Genomic DNA, 17,964 nt, shown 5'->3' on the forward strand with positions numbered 1-17,964 from the left:
ATTAAATTTCATCGAGCCGCGTGTCCTGTATCACACCTACATGTGCGACTTTGGCAGAGGAAAACGCGTGAAGATCACTTCAGTTTTTATTGAGTTATGATTGATTAAATGCGGCGTTTACTGTTTATTATCTTTATTGTGTCTTTAGGACCTGCCTTATGCTCGCTTTTCTAGTTCAGACTGTACTAATCGTTTATGAAATCCAAATGTGATGATTTATGAATGCGTTGGCACGATTCAAGCAGCAAAACATGACAAAGAAAACAATAGAAACCCACTAAAGCAGACACAGTTCTAGGGTAAAGATAAATAGCGCTACTGGTTCCGGGAGATTAATTTTTAATTAAATCTACACTCGTAAATCTATTATTTTGGTCTGTTTATTAGACTCAGTGCGCCGCCTTTAAGATAATCCGCAGTTTGCAAACCATATGGTTCTCTGACGTCTCTGTCTACATTGATGTTGCAAAATATTTTTCCAGTTCACCCGTATACAATGCGTTCTAAATTCATAAAATAATTGTTTAGAGTTTGAATAAGGCTGTCAGGGCAACCGATGTATACGCTGTTGTGTTGAGTGAGTAATGTAGTTTATTTGGAAATTACAAGGAACACGTGAATGCAGCAGAACGAGCCGCTGTCGCCATATATGAAGCGCTGAGTTGACAGAGCTGCATATTATTCCATTTTTTTACGTTTGCGTGTAAGTTTTGAGATGGATTCACAGGCTCCGCCAAAGCCATGGGAAAGGCGGATTCCTGGGGCGATGAGTGTACCCCTGAACTACAGGTAAACTACAATCTCGGCGCGATAGCTTCCTATTCTGGGTTATCTGCTTCTTTTTAGCTAACAGTTTTGCTAACTCGTTGTGTCGAGATTGTTAAAATTGACCGGAGTATGATCCAAGCAGTGAAAGGCTCTTCCATGAAGCTCCGAACAGATCAACGCTTTAATTCACATTTATTTTTGTAAAAATGTGAGTTTTAATCATGGGCAAATCCAAGCAGCTAATATGGAGAGAGTCGAGCAGGCCTTCGGTGGTCACGTGATCGCCGGTCCTTCAGTTTTAAACGAATTCTCACTTTATGACACTTTCTGCAGTTTTAAATAGATGATTCTTTTAAAAATGCACATGAAATGTCGTTTCTGTCTGGCTTTCATGCTATGCTATGAAACTGAATCCTTTGCCAGTCTATAGGTTTGGTGGACATTGAGCACATTTAATTTTAAGTGCATACATTATAAGCGCAAGTTGCATTTAATGACGTCCTTGTGAGATCTCTTAACATATGTACCCATTTCTTCAAACAGGTCTGTAAATATAGCACCACAGGGTGGTCCCCATCGAGCTGCTGTACCACCGGTTCTTACAAGGATGGCTCCGCCAGTGCCACCTCGTCAGGGGCAGCAGACCTACCGCCCATCCTACAGCTCTTTCCCCTCTTCCTATAGCCCTTATGGGAGCTCTGTCTACAGTGGATACAGCCCCTACACGTACGGTGGTGGTTATGGCCTCGGAGGATACAACCGCCTCCTCCACAACGAAGAGATTGCCCCCAGTCGCTTTGTACAGCAGGCTGAAGAGAGCAGCCGCGGTGCCTTTCAGTCCATTGAAAGCATCGTTCAGGCCTTCGCTTCAGTCAGTATGATGATGGATGCCACGTTCTCGGCTGTGTATAACAGCTTTCGTGCCGTATTGGACGTAGCAAATCACCTAACAAGATTACGTGCACACCTAACTCGAGTATTGTCAGCTTTTGCTTTGGTGCGCTCCCTGCGGTACCTGTACAGAAGACTTCTGAGGCTACTGGGGAGGAGAGCAGAGTCTGAGGTCGAGGACCTGTGGGACGACAGTGCCAATGCTTCCCTGGCTACGGCTGCAGCAGGGATGGAGAACCAACCAGTCAAATCCTGGCCAATCTTTCTTTTTTTCGCTGTTGTTTTGGGGGGACCCTATCTCATATGGAAGCTATTGAGCTCTAGCTCTGACTCTGAAGACACCGGTAAGACTGGAATCCAATATTCTGCACTTTGTTTAGCCCAAGAGCAGGTTGATTGCACTGTTGTTTGTTCATCCCCTTGTCTGAGAAGTATCTATTGACATACTTATTAATATCTCGGCCTCTGTACACTATGAAAATGGATTTGAAATGAAATGGCTGATACATGACATTTAGTCTCGCAGTTACACAATCTTTTGTTTATTTCATTTAGCCACTAACTGGGCCAGTGGAGAGGATGACCACGTCGTCGCTAGAGCAGAATATGACTTCTCGGCCACGTCGGAGGAGGAAATTTCTCTGCGTGCTGGAGATTTGATGAACCTTGCCCCTAAAGGTGAGATTTCACTGCCCGGTTTTACAGTAATAATCCCACTTGGTGTCACACTGTTTGTTATGTTTTCTTGTTTAGGTCTTGGAACTTTAAAGTGATTGTTTTTTGAAATGCACAAGACTAAAATAAAAATAAAAAATCTTATGTACTGGTATTTAAAAAGTTATTTTAAAATCATTACAAGTTAAGTAATGGTCACGACCCTGGTAAAGCTTTTCTGCACACTATATTTCAGAATACTATGCTAATTATGTCTCCTATGTAGTTTGAATATCTCTGTTGTTGATATGTTTATTATTCTGTCTCGTGTCAGAGCAACAGCCCAGGGTGCGAGGCTGGCTGCTGGCCAGTGTTGATGGGCAAACCACAGGACTTGTTCCAGCCAACTATGTCAAGATCCTTGGAAAGAGGAGAGGTCGTAAACATGCAGAGATGGAGAAGCTTGCTCAGGTCCAGCAGGATGACAGGCAGGCCCTCCAGACACGTCCTGCTGCAGACCCTCAGTTACAGCTTGGCCAAGACTTCAGCTCAGGTTTCAACTTCGCCCCCCCCTCTGCAGCCCCCTCAGAGGAGCTGCTGGAATCGGTGTATGCAGAAACACCCAGCACCAGACAAGCAAACCTGGACCAAGAGGACTGACCTGCCATGCTTGGGAATGGATGAATGAAAAAAAATATGTATGTGTGTGTGTGTGTATATATGCAATTGTGATAAAAATATTTGGGATTTAGGATTTGAATTGTTAAAATGTCTACCTTTTGGAAAGGTTACTCATCAAAATGTGTGTTAAGGTTAGAAACCAGTCCGTGCTGTCTTGTTGACCGGCTGATTTAAGATAAGGCTGGTTGTGTTTGTTTAATGAAAGCGTCATGTGTGAATGTTAATAATGTGAAAGGACACCGACAGTTTCTGTTGGACATGAGGTAAAGCTTTACCTTTATTTTTGAGTCGCTCTCTTCCTAGTTTTTTTTTTTTACTTCTTGACCGTTTTACCCCTTTTTGGGAGGATGCTGAGTCTGTCCCAGCTACAGATGAGCACGGCAGGGTTCAGCCTCGAATGAGTCCCCAGCTCACTGCAGGGTGCAATGTGAGTATTTGGGTTTCAGTACCTTGCTCAAGGGTACCCCGGCGGTGACGTGAAGCACCATGTATTGTTCCTAATTGTAGGAAATCGACGTGATTACACTCATCATCTACTGGCTAATTTTGCACATTACTAGCTATTTACGGAAGTAATTCTATATTTAAAAATAAACGTTAAACTCCGTACATATTTTGCATTTTTTGTCATGAGTTTAAAAAAAATCAAAATAAAATAATTTATTAGCACGGAATTATTGCTACATCTGTGGTGTCGCGTTATGTCGTAATATTAGTTAACGCGTAAACGTTCAATTTCCGGCTAAGGTGTCCTAGCAACGGGCGGTAGCGTCGGCTGCAGCACGTCAACCCAATTTCGTAGGTACTCGCCGATAAAGTCCCGTAAATTAAATAACTTATTACTGAGTTTGTACTGTGACAGCATATTAGAAACATTTCCTACGTAGAAGTAAAACAATTTGGGAACAAACAGTTGCCCGAGTAGAGAGAGACTGCCGGAAAACAGAATGAAGCCGATGTTGCCTTCAAGTCTATCAGAAATACTCGTAATTACCACGTATAGTTGACCGACTACAGAATAGACCCACGGATGCTTTAACAGTTTGACATTAAATGTTTCGAAAATGTCATTGAAGTACGCATATCTTAAATATATTGCTGTAGCATCAGGGGTTGACATATTTTGAAGAAAAAAATCATAATCATTTGAAAACAATCGGACCACGTTCGGGATGTTTGGAGTTTACGAGGTCGGTAAACTATTAGCTGCAGCCCAGCACACGTCGCTAGCCACGTCTGCCCAGAGCCGATAAGACAGCCGCAGCCTCAGCATCTTTTCATCGCCATTATCTTTCATACACAATGAAATAAATCGGGTATCAGCTCACCGCACAGTCTCAAACGACGTGGGAGAGGAACGATAGCGCAGTGAGTATGCAGATCCTATGTAAGGCGTCTCTGTGTTGGTGATTTATTCCAGAATACGACCTAAACACAGGTCTTAGGCCAGCGCTAGCATCGCTTAGCTGACGTTACAAAGTTAATCTGTTGCATAATAAAATAACACTTTAATCGTGACATAAAGTCTGACAGGGGAAATCTACTGTCTGTTAGTATCCACGGATGTTTAAAGGCCCTGCCGGAGGTTTTAATTGTGTTTGTCACCAAAAACAATAAATGGCTTAAGCGTTTCAAACTATTCTACACTGCAATGTACAGCTAACAGCTGAATGTAGGAGGAAAAAATAATTAGCTATTAGAAATGTGTATATGGCATTCAAATACAGTCAGGAGCTGAAGTAACAGTCACTGTAGCTGTATGTCCACCTTTGATTGACCTTTCAATGACAAATGGACGTATTCTCTGTTGACCCGTTTGCAGAGATGAGCCGCTTCAGTTTGGACAACAACAACTTCCCCTATGACAACAATGTCCTGGTCCTGGACATGGTTTTGGGCTCTCTGTGGGGGGCACCCCAGCCCATTAACTGGGATAATGTAGCAAAGCTCGTTCCAGGATTCACCCCCAGCGAGGTAACCAAAATGTCCTCCTCTATCACATTCTCTGGCTCGGCAACACAGCTTGTGCTTTTCATCTTGCAGTGTTCCCACCGATTTGAGGAGCTGAAACTCTCGGGGGTTTTCCCTCACATGGACAACCAGTGCAACACCCTGACCGACTCGTCCACATCGAATGACGCATTGCTGGACACTGGAGACGCGATGGAGACGGGAAACAGCTGCAGCAGGAACGTTACAGGTCAGTAAGTCTGATCTGGATCCAGGTTCTGGGGGAGAACTTTATGAATTAGCTCTCCACCACACTGGATTTGGGGACTAAAGTGAAACCCGTATGTACAAAATGATTCCATTCAGCCTTTAATAAGCCCCCTCTGCGCCCCACAGGCTCCTCCATTAGTTAATATGGTAACAAAACATCACATTTACACTCAAATTCCATTGTATGAAAATAAAACAGTGTCACATTTGGATTTGTTTAACCAGTTTTTACTTGTTTGTCGAAGCATTAGTTAATTAAGTAGATTTTATTGGGGAGTATTTGGAATTATTCAGAAATACACCAGAGTTGCTGATGATGTTTTCCCTACTGTTTGCTAGTAGCATCCTCTGTTTGCTCCTACTGATTTGGTACCAAAATAAGGGTGAACATTCTGATAGTTACTGCATGATAAGAAGGCTCACATTGTTTTTCTGTGATTTGTGGAAGGAGGCTCCTCTGAAAAGGTGGTTGCCGTGGAGAAGAAAGAGAAAAGATTAGCCGATGAGAATGACAAACCTCAGAAGCTGCGAGAGTACGTGTCGACATTTTCCTCGGAGACCTTGTTCCCTTCGCCGCTTTTTGTGTCACCACAGGCCGCATTTGCACTGCTGTTGTTTCTGCAGTCCCAACATGCTGATCCACGTGTGTGACGAGACCAAAAACCTGAAGCAGGACTTCACCTGTCCCAGAGATCTGCTAGTTAAAGAGATGCGGTACTTCGCGGAGTACCTGTCCGTGGACACCCAGCGGTGGGAGGAGGTCGACATCTCTGTTCACTGCGACGTGCAGATCTTCGACTGGCTCATGAACTACGTGAGGAGGAACTCTGCCGGCGAGAGCAAAGACAAACCGCGGCTTGGTGAGGCCTGGCAGCAGCCGTGCATCCATGTAGCGGTGCTGTGTTCTGCTGCTCTTTGGTTGTGGGTCCTGTGTCGGTTGCCGCTTGGTCACGTGATGTTTGTTGGTTGCAGAGCCCAGCAATGTCATCTCAATCCTGATCTCCTCCGAATTCTTGAAGATGGATACTTTAGTAAGTGTTGCCATGACGGAGGTGTTGTGGCCCGGCCTGTTGATTCTTCAGCTTTAAGACTTCTTTCTTGTGTGGCCGTGAATGTTTAGAGGAGATGCTCCAGCACCATTTGGCCCCACTGCTGCTTCATCCTGGTCCTTGCATGCGTGGAGCTGCAATGGCGGGATCAGTGGTTGTAGTATTTTAAGCAGATTATAATGTGTGTTCAGCACAATCATTGTTGCTAACGTTGATGTTGCATGAAACATACAAAAAGTTTGACGTATTGAGGCTGATGGATGAGTGATGGCGATACTTTCATTAGTAAATATAAAGCAAGGCAATATAAAATGGGATATAATGTAAAAGTAGGAGCATTTAGCAGTTGTGTGTAGGAACTAGCAAGCAACAATTGTTACATAGCGGTCTAGAAGTTGAAAAGAATAAGTCTGCATTGATGTTTGTGGGCGAAAACATCCCGTTTCTACATGTGGTAAAACCCTAATGTGGTGGAATGTGTGGCTGGATTCAGCAGCCAGGTGTGTTTGTGTGTTCAGGTGGAGGAGTGCATCCAGTACTGCCACAAATACATGAGCGCCATCGTGGCCACGCCGTGCAACATGAACTGCATCAACAGCAACCTGGCCACGCGGATCACCGACCTCTTCAACCACAACGAGGCCGACGACATCAGGGACAAAAAGGACAAATTCAAAAGGTAATAACCAGCTCCTGTCTTTATAAGGGACAAAGGGACATTGCAAAAGGGACCAAATGTTGGGTTTTTTCTGTTTGAAGCAAATTGTTTCAGAAGAAAATCGAGCATCTGTTTGATCCTGGACACCAGAACAGAGATTCACCAGGAAACGCCTCCACTCTGTACAGGTGGGTCTCAGCTACACCTGATGCAATTCTAGGTAATAACGTTAATATACACATTCAAACTAAAACATTTTAATCTTAAAGCAACCACGAAAATAAAGCACCTTTTTAATAACTCAGTAACAGCTCTTGTGAACCGTCCTAACTTTGTTCTCCTCTTATTCCAACACTAGATTTCTGTGTTTTTAAATCAAATCAACCTTTATTTATAGAGCGTCTTATACAATCAAAATTGTTTCAAGGCGCTTTCCAGAATCCCAGGGCCTGACCCCAGGAGAGGAGAGGAGAGGAGAGGAGAGGAGAGGAGAGGAGAGGAGGGGAGGGGAGGGGAGAGGAGAGGAGAGGAGAGGAGAGGAGAGGAGAGGAGAGGAGAGGAGAGGAGAGGAGAGGAGAGGAGAGGAGGGGAGGGAGGGAGAGGGAGAGGAGAGGAGGGGGAGAACAGTGACAGTTTTTGTCAACCTCTCTGTGACGGTGCTGTTTTCCAGCGTTGACGTGGGGGGGTGTCCTGTCTGCAGGTGCGCTCTGTGCCTCAAGCTGCTGACCAAAGACACAGAGAAAAGGATTTCTTGTGTTCCGGGAAAAATCAACGTTGACTCTCGTGGAGAAATTATTTATACACACAGCAGGTAGGATGGTGGCGACGGCGAATGCTGGGAATCCATGCAAACGCCCCTTTAGTGCAGACTCGTGTCAAAAAGAGTACCGTAATTTCCGGACTATAGAGCCTGGTTATAAGCCGCATAATCTAATTTTAGAAAGAAAATCAATTTTCTACTTAAACAAGCCGCGGGTATCCCACGTAGTAATATGAAAAATTAGATGGAAAACATTCAGTACCGGTAGATGTTTTTATTACCATAAGAGACGAGTCACTGACGAGCGACAGACAGACGGGTAAGAAACAACAGCCACTCTTTTCACTTGTATGTTTATACAGAGACCTTAAATCCAAATTTTATCACGTCAGGATTTTTTAACTTTTCTTTTAATTTAATCCGCTTAGCAACATGAATATATTCTACTGGTAAATGCTTTTTACCTGTCTGTAATGCAGCTACCTTGAAATATACGTTTGTATCAGCTACACACAAATTACGTTGTTTATGCTTTTTTACTCAATCAATGAACAATCTAAAACTCCCCGATGGCCCACCTCTAAAATCTTCTATTTTCATCGCGGTGGCGATTGCTTTTGCCTTCCGTCACATTTGTACAGCAGAATAACCGCGGCCGCCTGCTCTCTGTGTGTTGACCCAGTCTTCCAGAACCTTCTCAAGCTCGGGCCACCTGCGATGTTTACATCTAAAAGCTTTTGTCGTCTTTTTGCTTTGGATCAGTTCTTCAGGCGGGCGTCTCCACCTTCTCGCCATTGATTACCGTAATGCCAAGATTATACGCGCCAGCTCGATTTCCCTCTTCAACCGCCAGAGTGATCGCTTTTAACTTAAAAGCCGCATCATATGCTTTTCTTCTAGTATTTTCCATGTTGATGAGGGTTCGTAAAAATGACTGATTCACAATAGTTGTGATAGTGCGCCACGAAAAAAACCATAAATAAGCCGCAGCGTAGAATAAGCCGCAGTGTTTAAAGTGTAGGAAATAAGTAGTGGCTTATAGTCCGGAAATTACGGTAATATTGTATTATTGTTGTTATTACACATTATTATTATGATGTTATGTTATTTATTTATTTATTTTTGTAGACAGAAGTGCTGGGATGTGCACGAACACATTACTGGGCTCTATGAGGAACTCAAGTCCTGGGTCCTGGTCTATTGGAGAATCTGGGGTACCGTTAACTACCTCACCTGCTCACGATGTCAGCAGGTAGGTGCGCATGTTGGAAAGTTGTGTGCAAGTGGATGTAATGAGTTTGGTTGGGTTGTTTTTTTAGCATCGCCGTGGCAACATATGCCAAACAAAACCTGATCGGAGCGAGATAATGTTCTGAGCTCCAACACTGTCTTAAAATGTATTTAATTTTTGTGTATGTGTGTGTGTGTGTGTGTGTGTGCGCGCGAGGGTGCAGGTGTTCCTGTGTACGGAGCTGACCCACTGTAAGTACCACCCTGACAGTGTGCTGTACTCTGGTATGGGTACAGACAGAGGCTGGCACGGTGCAGGAATTTACCCCTGCTGCAAACAGAGAGCGCTCCGGTTTGATCCCTCCGGGATGCCAAAGGTGAGGGCAACGGAAACGGGTCCAGAGTGATCTGACCGCGCTCCCCAGACCACCACAGCCTCGCCGGATATGATCACCAGGCCGTCCTGCCCGGTGTAGGCTCAACGTCTGTGCGTTTGCTTGTTCAGGGCTGTAAGAACCGGGACCACATCGTGAACGTGCGCGACGAGAACCGCGACGAGGTCCAGATCGGGGTCCTCAATGACCTGTTGCTGCACAGAGACGCGGTGTGTTTGTCCGTCGTGGCGCCTCCAGAGGGGTGAGCATCCTGATGCCTGTCAGTCTGCCTGTGTGAGAGACGGTTTGCAGTTACATTTGGCGTGTGTGTGTGTGTGTGTGTGTGTGTGTATCAGGGCTGAAGATGGCCCGTGTGCTGTGGAGCAGCTTCCAGACTGTGAAGTCCTCCTGGAGCCCACCCTGCTGGGTCCCCTGAGAGGAGATGGAAGTCCTGTGAGTCTCTTGTGCTTTTGTGTCTCACTGACTCCTCCGACTGTCTTTATGGGTCTAAGTGCGTCAACGTCCTCTCTTTAACCAGTTTTCCCTTTTGAAAAACTGGAGTCTCCAACTGGTAGGATCTCCCGCTCTTTCCCCTCGCTACATTCATTCATGTGTGTCTCCACCTGGACCAGCCTGTCGGTCAGACCTGATGACGATGGTGAGGCCTGATCTTGTTGTCACCGTGGTCTTTACAGAGGCAGCAGGCACTGCAGTCAGAAGATGAGGAGTACACCACGGGGTCAGAGGTCACAGAAGACGAAGTGGGAGATGAAGAGGAGCTCTCCAAGAACCAAGGTGAAGACTTGTACCAGAAGAATGCGTTAAGGGACAAAGTCTTTCTGCTGGTCTCACAGGACAAAGAGCAACATTTCAATGTAAATCGAAAGAGACTTTTGAAGATTTGCAACAAGTAACAAAGAGAGAAGTTTTTTATTAAACCTCTTTATAATCTGATCTTGTAATATTCATGAATTCGGCCGATATTAAAGGGCCCATATTGTGCTACAGCAAGGACTAAGTTTCCTATTAGGACCCCAGAACATGAATTAGATAATTCCTCCTTAAATGGTGAAATGAGGAGGTAAAACGAGGCTCTACTCAGTTTTACAGACTCTCCTCACTGAATTTAACGTGGGAGCGGAGCGCTGATTCATTTAATGCTTCAAAAAGTGACGCCTGTGGGGTCGTAGAAGCTCAAACCTCCAAAAGAAGGTCTGTGGGATGTTCTGAGGAGCTTATCTCCAGGTAGAGGTGGGACGACCCCAGGCGCTTTATTGAGGACACAACCAGACATATGTTGAAAATATACATAACGGATATGAAAGGTGCATTTTGTATAACTTGGGACTGTAGAGTCAGTCTTCAGTGCACTAATGTTGCTTTCCTGGGAGATTTGCAGCTTTTCTGCGGCAGACTTTTCGCTGGTTTGTCAAAGCTCAAGTCTGTAGCTCCATATTTTTGCTGATGGACATATAAATGGAGAGAAGCTGATGTTTCCGTGTCACGCGCAGCCTTTTTGGGGATGGAGAAGGAAGCGGATGGTTGACTTTGGCCAGCAGATGGTGACAGACGTGCTTGTAATCCTGCTTTCTGCTGTGTTTTTGTTTTCAGCTGTGAAAAAGTCCAGGAAGGCCCAGAGACCTCTGAAAAAACAAGTGTCCTCTCCAAACTTCCAGCTCAAAGACAAAGCAGTGAAAGTGAGTCAGAAACTGTGAACTCTGATGCTCATTCACACCAGTAACTGTTTGTTTTTACATCACTGGAACTTGGAGTGTTGGAAATCAGTAAATTTCAGGAGGGATCCTGTCAGCTATCACAGCCGGGCCCGCAAGAAAATAAGGATTCCTTTATTTTTTTGCATTTAATTCATGACAGCTGTTGTTGTTTTTTGCCCACAGTCACAGCCCAGGGACAACAACCCTTTTGTGTGAGTCTCCAGCGTCTATTAATCTGGTACTTTCCTGCTGTGGTCACCTGTTCTGTATTTCAACGTGTGTGTGTGTGCGTGTGTGTGTGTGTCCAGGGTTAGTACCCAGAAGAGTAAGTGGGATAGTTCTCGCTCCATGAGGTACAACCAAGATGCTCAAAGAGAAGAAGGTATAGCAGCGGTTCTTCAGTATTAATGACGTAGTAATAAGCTGCTACAGTGATCCGGTTAGTTTAATACAGCTACTTTTGATCCTGAGCTGCATTCATTCCCTTTACCGGTACTTGATTATCAGATACTTTGTCTTCTTACGAGGTTCTTTCACTTTTAGTTAACGGACAGACTTTTAGCTCGGGAACAACATCACGCCTCGACCCACTTCCTGTCTTGTGATTACGCAAGACTGCTGACCCGTAATTCTCTTCCTTCTCCTTTTATATCGGTCCCTCATGCCAGCAGGTCAGAGTCAGTCAGTCGTGCCTGACTCGTCCCCACGTGGACACACTGTCCACAGACTCTGCTGTGCAGGGCCGCCTCCACTGAGCTGAGCAACATTTAAAAAGAGAGGCATCAGTCAGGGGGGGGGGTCATGCTATGCTGCCTCAGCACTCACTCGATCAATGACGTCCCCAGGTCGACATCAGTGTTCTTACTTATGTTTGTGTGTTTTGATGACCCAGACCAGCGTCGCATGATTGAGACCATCAGCCACCTGACCAAGATGAGGTTTGGAGAACAGGAGCACAACAAGGCCAAAGATACTAAAGAAGTCAGTAGGAGGACATTTGGAACGTTGTGGCCCTGCTGCCAGCTCATGTGTGACCGTCTGTCTGTTTCAGCCTGCCGGGGGCATCTACTCCAGGCTGGAGGCCCAGTTTAAGAGTCAGGCCAAGCAGAGTTCAGACAAGATTCCCAGGTACTTCATGACTGGCGCTGCTCAGGCACCGCCCAGCCCGCCCGGTTTCATATTGAGCATTGGTTTTCCCCCAGATCTAAAGTGCGCTACGCTCAGATCCGGACGACGTAAGGGAGGCGACGGACGGCGAGATTCTTCTGCAACGCTTCGCTGCGACAAGATCTCTTCCTGTTGGCGGCATGGTCAACAGTGACAATTAACCAGCTGCTTCCCTGCCCCTGAACACTTCCTGGCCCCTCCAACTGTGCAGAGATGACTGTAAGTTCTGCACCCCCACCCCCCTCATCACGCTCTAGTGCTCAGCTGGCCGTTTGTTCCTTCAGGGGATCCACTCAAGCCTCTCTGCCTCTGCTGGATTTACTTCCGGAATGTGTGGGTTATGGAAAACTAATGCTTTTTTTTCTGCTTCCAACCGACTGTTTTGGACCCAGTTCTGCTACGGACATTCTTCTCCGTCCCGGAACATAAATGATTGAAAACAGAGACCCAATAAACCGTTGAATGACGTTCCGCAGTCTGGTCTGTTGTACCGCCGCTGGCCACTAGGTGGCAGTATACGTTGCGGGACGGTTCCATTTTCCACTTTACCTCGGTTTGAGAGCACAACTATGACCTCTGGCCCAGTTTAGCACAGATTAAAAAGGGGCTACAATATGGAACTTAATGCACATCACTACTCAAGCTGCTTATACTGAGGTTAGAACAGCCCGAAACGCTCATTTGCACCTGACCGTTCATTTACACGGTTGGCAGGTGATTTGAAAAACTACTTCCTCAAGTCTGGTTGATGTTCCCGTGTCAACAGGTCCCATCCTGTCTCCGTGCACGCTTACTCCGAACCATTAATCAGAACTCCTTTTTCCATCCCCTTCTGGAGCCTTTTGAGTCATTTTCAAACGCAGTAAAAGAGCGTTTGTCTCAGGCGAAGGTCAAAGGTCGTTGACCCTGGAAGTTCCTTCATTTCTTCTTCTCTGGTGGAAGCAGACAAACACTTTTGCTGCTCGGGCATTTGTCACAGTAATGAAATAATATAAAGCTGTGCATGAGTCCCAGGCTCTTCCTCTCTGATGATATTAATAACCACAGCTACACAGAGACGAGCCTGAAGCAGCGCACGGCCTCTCTCTGCGCCGCCGTCGGCTCAGCAGGGGGCCGCCCCAGCTGTTGCCTCTTTTCCTCAACAGCAAATGCCGAGAGTGGCTGAGGATCGCCGGGGGGGTGGCGGGGGGGTGTGGGTGTGGGCGGGTAATGGTCGAGTTACAGGCCGACGGATTGAAACGTCAATGGTGAACACATGAAACCTGAAATGCAGAAACAAGATGCTGCCAAAGCAAACCCCCACTTCCTGTTCAGGCCGCCATGACCTGAAGCCACAACTGGGTCTCTGGAGACCAGCAAAAGAGATAAGACCTTTGGCCCCCGTCCAGTCTATAACCAGTCCATTTATCCTCTCTGTCCCACTATAACCAGTCCATTTACCCCTCTGTCCCACTATAACCAGTCCATTTACCCCTCTGTCCCACTCTAACCAGTCCATTTACCCTCTCTGTCCCACTATAACCAGTCCATCTATCCTCTCTGTCCCGCTATAACCAGTCCATTTATCCTCTCTGTCCCACTGTAACCAGTCCATTTACCCTCTCTGTCCCACTATAACTAGTCCATCTATCCTCTCTGTCCCGCTATAACCAGTCCATTTACCCTCTCTGTCCCACTGTAACCAGTCCATTTACCCTCTCTGTCCCACTATAACCAGTCCATCTATCCTCTCTGTCCCACTATAACCAGTCCATCTATCCTCTCTGTCCCACTATAACCAGTCCATCTATCCTCTCTGTCCCACTATAACCAGTCCATCTATCCTCTCTGTCCCACTATAACCAGTCCATTTACCCTCTCTGTCCCACTATAACCAGTCCATCTATCCTCCCTGTCCCACTATAACCAGTCCATCTATCCTCTCTGTCCCACTATAACCAGTCCATCTATCCTCTCTGTCCCACTATAACCAGTCCATTTACCCTCTCTGTCCCACTATAACCAGTCCATCTATCCTCCCTGTCCCACTATAACCAGTCCATCTATCCTCTCTGTCCCACTATAACCAGTCCATCTATCCTCTCTGTCCCACTATAACCAGTCCATTTACCCTCTCTGTCCCACTATAACCAGTCCATTTACCCTCTCTGTCCCACTATAACCAGTCCATCTATCCTCTCTGTCCCACTATAACCAGTCCATCTATCCTCTCTGTCCCACTATAACCAGTCCATCTATCCTCTCTGTCCCACTATAACCAGTCCATTTACCCTCTCTGTCCCACTATAACCAGTCCATCTATCCTCCCTGTCCCACTATAACCAGTCCATCTATCCTCTCTGTCCCACTATAACCAGTCCATCTATCCTCTCTGTCCCACTATAACCAGTCCATTTACCCTCTCTGTCCCACTATAACCAGTCCATTTACCCTCTCTGTCCCACTATAACCAGTCCATCTATCCTCTCTGTCCCACTATAACCAGTCCATCTATCCTCTCTGTCCCACTATAACCAGTCCATCTATCCTCCCTGTCCCACTATAACCAATCCATCTATCCTCTCTGTCCCACTATAACCAGTCCATTTACCTTCTTTGTCCCACTATAACCAGTCCATCTATCCTCTCTGTCCCACTATAACCAGTCCATCTATCCTCTCTGTCCCACTATAACCAGTCCATCTATCCTCTCTGTCCCACTATAACCAGTCCATCTATCCTCCCTGTCCCACTATAACCAATCCATCTATCCTCTCTGTCCCACTATAACCAGTCCATTTACCTTCTTTGTCCCACTATAACCAGTCCATCTATCCTCTCTGTCCCACTATAACCAGTCCATTTACCCTCTCTGTCCCACTATAACCAGTCCATCTATCCTCCCTGTCCCACTATAACCAGTCCATCTATCCTCTCTGTCCCACTATAACCAGTCCATCTATCCTCTCTGTCCCACTATAACCAGTCCATTATCCTCCCTGTCCCATTATAACCAGTCCATCTATCCTCTCTGTCCCACTATAACCAGTTCATTTACCCTCTCTGTCCCACTATAACCAGTCCATCTATCCTCTCTGTCCCACTATAACCAGTTCATTTACCCTCTCTGTCCCACTATAACCAGTCCATCTATCCTCTCTGTCCCACTATAACCAGTCCATTTACCTTCTTTGTCCCACTATAACCAGTCCATTTACCCCTCTGTCCCACTATAACCAGTCCATTTACCCCTCTGTCCCACTATAACCAGTCCATATATCCTCTGTCCCACTATAACCAGTCCATTATCCTCTCTGCCCCACTATAACCAGTCCATTTATCCTCTGTCCCACTATAACCAGTCCATCTGTCCCCTCTGTCCCACTATAACCAGTCCATTTACCCTCTGTCCCGCTATAACCAGTCCATCTATCCTCTGTCCCACTATAACCAGTCCATTTATCCTCTCTGTCCCACTATAAGCAGTCCATCTATCCCCCCTGTCCCACTATAACCAGTCCATCTATCCTCTCTGTCCCACTATAACCAGTCCATTTACCTTCTTTGTCCCACTATAACCAGTCCATTTACCTTCTTTGTCCCACTATAACCAGTCCATTTACCCCTCTGTCCCACTATAACCAGTCCATCTATCCTCTGTCCCACTATAACCAGTCCATTATCCTCTCTGTCCCACTATAACCAGTCCATTTACCCTCTCTGTCCCACTATAACCAGTCCATTTACCCTCTCTGTCCCACTATAACCAGTCCATCTATCCTCCCTGTCCCACTATAACCAGTCCATCTATCCTCTCTGTCCCACTATAACCAGTCCATTTACCCTCTCTGTCCCACTATAACCAGTCCATCTATCCTCCCTGTCCCACTATAACCAGTCCATCTATCCTCTCTGTCCCACTATAACCAGTCCATCTATCCTCTCTGTCCCGCTATAACCAGTCCATCTATCCTCTCTGTCCCACTATAACCAGTCCATTTATCCTCTCTGCCCCACTATAACCAGTCCATTTACCCTCTCTGTCCCACTATAACCAGTCCATCTATCCTCCCTGTCCCACTATAACCAGTCCATTTACCCCTCTGTCCCACTATAACCAGTCCACTTACCCTTCTGTCCCACTATAACCAGTCCATCTATCCTCCCTGTCCCACTATAACCAGTCCATTTACCCTTCTGTCCTACTATAACCAGTCCATTTACCCTTCTGTCCTACTATAACCAGTCTATTTACCCTCTCTGTCCCAGTATAACCAGTCCATTTACCCCTCTGTCCCACTATAACCAGTCCATTTACCCTCTCTGTCCCACTATAACCAGTCCATTATCCTCTCTGTCCCACTATAACCAGTCCATTTACCCTCTCTGTCCCACTATAACCAGTCCATTTACCCTCTCTGTCCCACTATAACCAGTCCATCTATCCTCCCTGTCCCACTATAACCAGTCCATTTACCCCTCTGTCCCACTATAACCAGTCCATTTATCCTCTCTGGTAATTGCTGGGTAAAAATGTAAAAGAACCCTCATAATGAAGCTGTTGACTCCATTGTGACCTTGTTATCAGGTATTTATTGATCTTTGTTGGCGTCTCCTCATTGATGAATCCTTATTCTCTTACTGAGTTTGCATCATGTTTACTTCAACAACAGTGACATAATCCTCCAGTTTTGCCATCCACTTTGAATTAGCAATGCAGTTAAATATAAATATTTGTGATTTGTGCTGTGAACCACATTTACTAGTTTTACGACCCCGAATACATCGAATCGTGGGGCAGGTAAACGGGCTCAAGACGACTTGCTGCAGTTCAAACCAGCATCAGAATCAGGGAGACTTTAGTCACCTGTCACGTTTGTTGGTACCAGACGGGCTGATCTACTGGGATTTCAACCCACAACCCTCTCCAGGGTTTCCAGAGAATGGTCCCAAAAGTTGTGTGATGAAGATGCCATGTTGATGGGAGAGGTGAGAGGAGACTGGGCAGACTGGTTCAGATGGTAGAGGCAACAGGAACTCTATTAACCACTGGTTAGTGGTTATTAGAGAACAAATGAGCGATGCTCTCATGACAATATGGAGCAAAATCTCTGAGGAATCTCACGCAGATCTATAGTCGAAGGGTCCAAACTGTTACTGGGCAGCTGCATCTCTGGTCCGAGCCAGCAGGTTGTTAGGCGGCGCCTCGGACGGTCCTGCTGGTGTCATCGCAACCTTTAATGCAATTCCAGTATGTTAAAAGGGATTAGCGGCGAGCTCGGGTTACCTAATCTAACGCTGTCCAAAAATGTCAGAGGGGAAGTTGCCACACGTGCATGATGATCGTGTCCATCACTGTGGCGCCACCAGCTTCATTGGACTCTCTCGGTTAGCAAAGACGAGCAAATGAAGCTAACGTTCTGGGGAAATTCGAGGTAGTAATAAATGATAATGAAACAAAATTCCAACTGGGACCTATGACGGGAAGCCGTTTCCAAGGCAACCCGTTATACAGCAGCTTCAGCAGAACTCTGTACACGTTTCGGTCGAAATTGTCAGGAACAATTTCCAGGAAGGTGGAACCTTGACTTTCGGACCAGACGGGTGCAGTTTGAACCGATGTGGTGACGTCGTGGTCGGGTTGCCAGGCGACGCCGTGGATGGTCCAGAAGCTGACTGACGTGCTGCCTCGGGTCTGGGAGGAGCTCATCAGGACCGCGTCCTGACGCTGCAGCGCGCTGGCACCTGGAAAACAGGAGCCTGGAAGGTTTTTGAACGGTTCCACATCTGCTGTGGTGAAACGAACGCAGAGCAAAGG

The 17,964-nt window shown here is 46.2% G+C and overlaps 2 protein-coding genes across 6 annotated transcripts; both read left to right on the plus strand.

Annotated features, from left to right (window-relative positions):
• Nucleotides 1-596: 596 nt before the first annotated feature.
• LOC101079883 (peroxisomal membrane protein PEX13) lies at nt 597-3,603 on the plus strand. Its single transcript, XM_003963640.3, has 4 exons — nt 597-789; nt 1,312-2,003; nt 2,215-2,337; nt 2,648-3,603. Exons 1-4 carry the CDS (start codon nt 716-718, stop codon nt 2,971-2,973), a joined length of 1,215 nt encoding a protein of 404 aa, XP_003963689.2. The 5' UTR covers nt 597-715; the 3' UTR covers nt 2,974-3,603.
• Nucleotides 3,604-4,062: 459 nt separating this feature from the next.
• LOC115249679 (uncharacterized protein KIAA1841 homolog) lies at nt 4,063-12,633 on the plus strand. 5 transcript variants are annotated; one of them, XM_029835738.1, is made up of 21 exons: nt 4,066-4,362; nt 4,817-4,968; nt 5,038-5,194; nt 5,663-5,747; nt 5,839-6,074; nt 6,187-6,245; nt 6,782-6,942; nt 7,023-7,109; nt 7,622-7,732; nt 8,810-8,933; nt 9,136-9,288; nt 9,417-9,547; nt 9,642-9,738; nt 9,824-9,856; nt 9,981-10,080; nt 10,897-10,982; nt 11,184-11,212; nt 11,309-11,382; nt 11,893-11,981; nt 12,052-12,128; nt 12,203-12,633. In XM_029835738.1, exons 2-21 carry the CDS (start codon nt 4,819-4,821, stop codon nt 12,237-12,239), a joined length of 2,076 nt encoding a protein of 691 aa, XP_029691598.1. In that variant the 5' UTR covers nt 4,066-4,362; nt 4,817-4,818; the 3' UTR covers nt 12,240-12,633. The 5 variants fall into 5 exon arrangements, 4 of the variants coding, with proteins under 4 accessions (XP_029691601.1, XP_029691598.1, XP_029691599.1 ...); XM_029835739.1 differs by having other exon boundaries at nt 5,666-5,747; XM_029835740.1 differs by lacking the exon at nt 9,824-9,856.
• The last annotated feature ends 5,331 nt before the right edge of the window (nt 12,634-17,964 follow it).

This window comes from Takifugu rubripes, chromosome 4 (assembly GCF_901000725.2).
Source record: "Takifugu rubripes chromosome 4, fTakRub1.2, whole genome shotgun sequence".
Taxonomy (NCBI): domain Eukaryota; kingdom Metazoa; phylum Chordata; class Actinopteri; order Tetraodontiformes; family Tetraodontidae; genus Takifugu; species Takifugu rubripes.

Coding starts and splice junctions, on each gene's coding strand:
- LOC101079883 (XM_003963640.3), top strand. CDS start 716: ATGGATTCACAGGCTCCGCCAAAGCCATGGGAAAGGCGGATTCCTGGG. Junction 790..1,311: donor AGTGTACCCCTGAACTACAG/GTAAACTACAAT, acceptor TTCTTCAAACAG/GTCTGTAAATATAGCACCAC. Junction 2,338..2,647: donor GATGAACCTTGCCCCTAAAG/GTGAGATTTCAC, acceptor GTCTCGTGTCAG/AGCAACAGCCCAGGGTGCGA.
- LOC115249679 (XM_029835738.1), top strand. CDS start 4,819: ATGAGCCGCTTCAGTTTGGACAACAACAACTTCCCCTATGACAACAAT. Junction 5,195..5,662: donor CTGCAGCAGGAACGTTACAG/GTCAGTAAGTCT, acceptor GATTTGTGGAAG/GAGGCTCCTCTGAAAAGGTG. Junction 10,983..11,183: donor TCAAAGACAAAGCAGTGAAA/GTGAGTCAGAAA, acceptor TTTTGCCCACAG/TCACAGCCCAGGGACAACAA.